Raw genomic sequence first — 3,012 nt, forward strand, 5'->3', positions numbered from 1 at the left:
GCTCTAATAGGGGTAATCTGCTCCCCATTTACTCCATCCGAAATCACTCTAATACAGCAGGGTTAGCAAGCATGCACAAAATCGGTATATTGTTGTTAAAAAATGGTGTGGCCCGGTCGCTATGATTATAGTATAGTACAGTACCTTAAACTAGCTGAAAAAGACCCCCGACATGATTGTACGGGGGTTTGTGTTAATTGAAAAGGTGCTCTTTTGGTCTACCCGGTCCAGTTATGCGGGGGAAGGATGCCGTTCCCTGGCTCTAATTGTGCTTTCTTCAGTAACTAACCCGGGACCATTTCAGCTTCAAGATCACATTTGGGACCTTAGCATTTGTTGTAGCACTTATTCGTCTACCACCATAATTTGTCAACGCGAGGACGGTGCAATCATCGCAAAGTAGGAAATCTTAAAATACTCCTTAATAAACCCCGAAAGAACACAAAAACAAGATTTAATGAAATAAGAGTGGAAAAACAAAAGAAAAAGGTATCAGGTATAATGTAGAAGTAACCGTGTCTAGTAGGATCGGCCAAAGAGGGTGTAATGCTATTTGTGCCGTTAGGATATATCTCTTTTTCAAAAGGTGCAAGTGGAAGGAACAGACCTTAGCGTTCTCACCACACTGCGGACACTTTGTTGTTCCCGAGATGATGGCGTCGTCACCTTTCGGCTGGTCGAATGGGATGCAGAGAGACTTCGCGCCCATGGATGGAGCTTTTGCGTCTTCTGGGGCGTCGTCGTCATTATGGCCTTTACTACGTTCTTTGACTTTGTCTTCACATTCCTCCTGGTCGCCTATCGTCGTAGTTTATTAGCAGTTTGACTATTGATAGGTTTTAAGTTTAGACTGGGGACTAGCAATGCGGCATGAGAATGACGTTCTTAGCATTCAATGCGGGAGTAAAGTCCTCCCACTTCTTGACAATAATGGTATGCTCATCATATGCCATTTTTGCTTTATCATAAAGCTCTTTCTGGATAGTGCCCAAGAGTGTCTGGACCTTTTCGGCAAGGCCACCTAGGGGGATACCGGCCTTGACACCAGTATCGCGACGAACAGAAAGGGCTTGCTTCTTCTCCATATCCTTGGGTCCGAACTCCAATCTCACTGGAACCCCTTTCAATTCCCAGTCGTTAAATTTGTATCCTGGAGAACAGGTTTCGCGGGTGTCTGCCTTGACGCGGATGCCAGCCTGAGACAGAGTTGTGGCCATGTCCTTGACACCTTGGAAAAGCCTCTTGCGCTCTTCATCGGCGGTCTTTGCGGTGAGACCGCAGGGGACAATGACAACTTGATATTGGGCAACCATAGGAGGGAGAACGAGACCCTTGTTGTCTCCGTGGATCATTGTCATGACACCAATGACACGGGTGGAAAAACCCCAGGAGTTTTGCCAGACGAAGAGTTTCTTGGCTTCTGCTGGGTCACCTTCTTTCCAAGATGGGTCCTCGACGACGATATTGAACATCTTGGAGAAGTTCTGGCCGAGGCAGTGGGATGTTGCACCTTGAATTCCACGACCGGTGGTTGGGATGTATCCCTCGCAGGTGGTAGTGAAGAGGCTCCCGGCGAACTTCTCCTTCCTAGTCTTACGACCTCTGATAGTTGGGACAGCGAGGAGCTCTGAGTAGATGCTTGCGTACCACTCGAGAATTTGAAGGACCTCTTCTTCAGCGCTTTTCTGGGTGATATGAGCTGTGTGACCCTCTTGCCACAAGAATTCGCGGGCACGGAGGAAAGGCTGAGGGTGCTTGAACTCCCAGCGGACAACGGAGTTCCACTGGTTTAGCTTGAGGGGGAGATCACGGTGACTGCGGATCCATTTTGCGTAGTAGGGGTACATGACAGTTTCAGAGGTTGGACGGATGGCGATGTGCTCTTCAAGCTCATTCTGGCCGCTGGGAAATGATTAGTAAACGTGTATTGATTGCCAACAGACGGGTGATATACGCTCGGGTGACCCAAGCAACCTCAGGGGCGAAGCCATCAACATGGTCCTTCTCACGCTCAAGGACCTTTCCAGAGACGAACATGGGAAAATAGCAGTTATCTACACCGATAGATTTGATCTTGACGTTGAACCAGGCTTGGACTTTCTCCCAGATACCGTATGACCATGGCTGATAATCGAGTTAGCTCTCGGGGGGTAAACGGAGAAGAGTTCTACAAGCCTTCAAAATATAGCATCCAGAAATGTCGTAATATTCTAACATATCACCCTTAGTAAGAACCTGCTGATACCAATTAGGGAAATCGATGTCTTTCTGGGTTGTGATCCCAATGAGTTCGGCATCTGGAATTCTGGCGCTGGCAGGCTTGGCCGATTTGGTGGGGGTCTTTTGGCGGTCTGCTTTCGGGTTTTCCTCGTTCCGGCGTCTATATCCTAGGTTAGAAAAAGCTGAAGTGACTAGGTCCGATCAGTGTTCCCAACCGTCCAGTTCGTCCGTCTTTCACTCCGGACAGGACGGACGGCAGTGCATGGAAGGATGCCAGGGACGGACTGGCGGGTGCCCTGGACTGTTGGGAACTCTGGGTCCAACACACAGTTAGAACTTACTCGTTGGTGACTGTGTTAAAGGTGTGTATAGTAAGTTTCACGCCAGTTTCTTCGAGATAGCTCTTAAGATGAGTACCAGAGACAAAAGAAGTAGTGTCTGATCCCGAAGGATGGATAGCAACTTTGGGAGTATCCACAAGACTCTGGTCAAGGAGAACTTGTACGGTTGAAGAATTATCCTTGGTGATTGTCAGGGGAGACACATCGATGGACTTGACTCCAAGTGCCGCATGTACTACGTCATCATTGGCTATACGGATGTTTTTGGCATCCAGAATCTTCTGGATCTTGGAGCAGGAGGTTGTAGTATCTTCTAGTGCTACCACAACAACTAGAATTGCGGTTTGTATCCTCGCTGTTTCTGTACTCCTGTCAGCAGGGGTCCAAATATAAACCTGGCCAGATTTCATGTGTCCATAACCGAGGTGGGGTTAGGTCGACGCATCATCTG

The 3,012-nt window shown here is 48.2% G+C and overlaps 3 protein-coding genes; 1 reads left to right on the forward strand and 2 right to left on the reverse strand.

Moving 5' to 3' along the window:
• Positions 1-454: 454 nt before the first annotated feature.
• GSTUM_00002817001 (uncharacterized protein) lies at positions 455-1,352 on the reverse strand (the record flags this gene model as incomplete). The annotated part of the gene is made up of 3 exons (XM_002836455.1): positions 455-798; positions 859-884; positions 919-1,352. The coding sequence occupies 3 exons, from the start codon at positions 1,350-1,352 to the stop codon at positions 455-457; spliced, it is 804 nt and encodes a 267-aa protein (XP_002836501.1).
• Positions 1,353-1,356: 4 nt separating this feature from the next.
• On the forward strand, positions 1,357-1,631 carry GSTUM_00002818001 (uncharacterized protein; the record flags this gene model as incomplete). Its single annotated transcript, XM_002836456.1, is given in 2 exon segments — positions 1,357-1,427; positions 1,445-1,631. 2 exon segments carry the CDS (start codon positions 1,357-1,359, stop codon positions 1,629-1,631), a joined length of 258 nt encoding a protein of 85 aa, XP_002836502.1.
• Position 1,632: 1 nt separating this feature from the next.
• Positions 1,633-2,971, reverse strand: GSTUM_00002819001 (uncharacterized protein; the record flags this gene model as incomplete). XM_002836457.2 has 5 exons in its annotated part: positions 1,633-1,902; positions 1,955-2,054; positions 2,087-2,124; positions 2,172-2,380; positions 2,562-2,971. The coding sequence occupies 5 exons, from the start codon at positions 2,969-2,971 to the stop codon at positions 1,790-1,792; spliced, it is 870 nt and encodes a 289-aa protein (XP_002836503.1). The 3' UTR covers positions 1,633-1,789.
• Between the last annotated feature and the right edge of the window lie 41 nt (positions 2,972-3,012).

This window comes from Tuber melanosporum, assembly GCF_000151645.1.
Source record: "Tuber melanosporum whole genome shotgun sequence assembly, scaffold_147, strain Mel28".
In the NCBI taxonomy this organism is placed as follows: Eukaryota; Fungi; Ascomycota; class Pezizomycetes; order Pezizales; family Tuberaceae; genus Tuber; species Tuber melanosporum.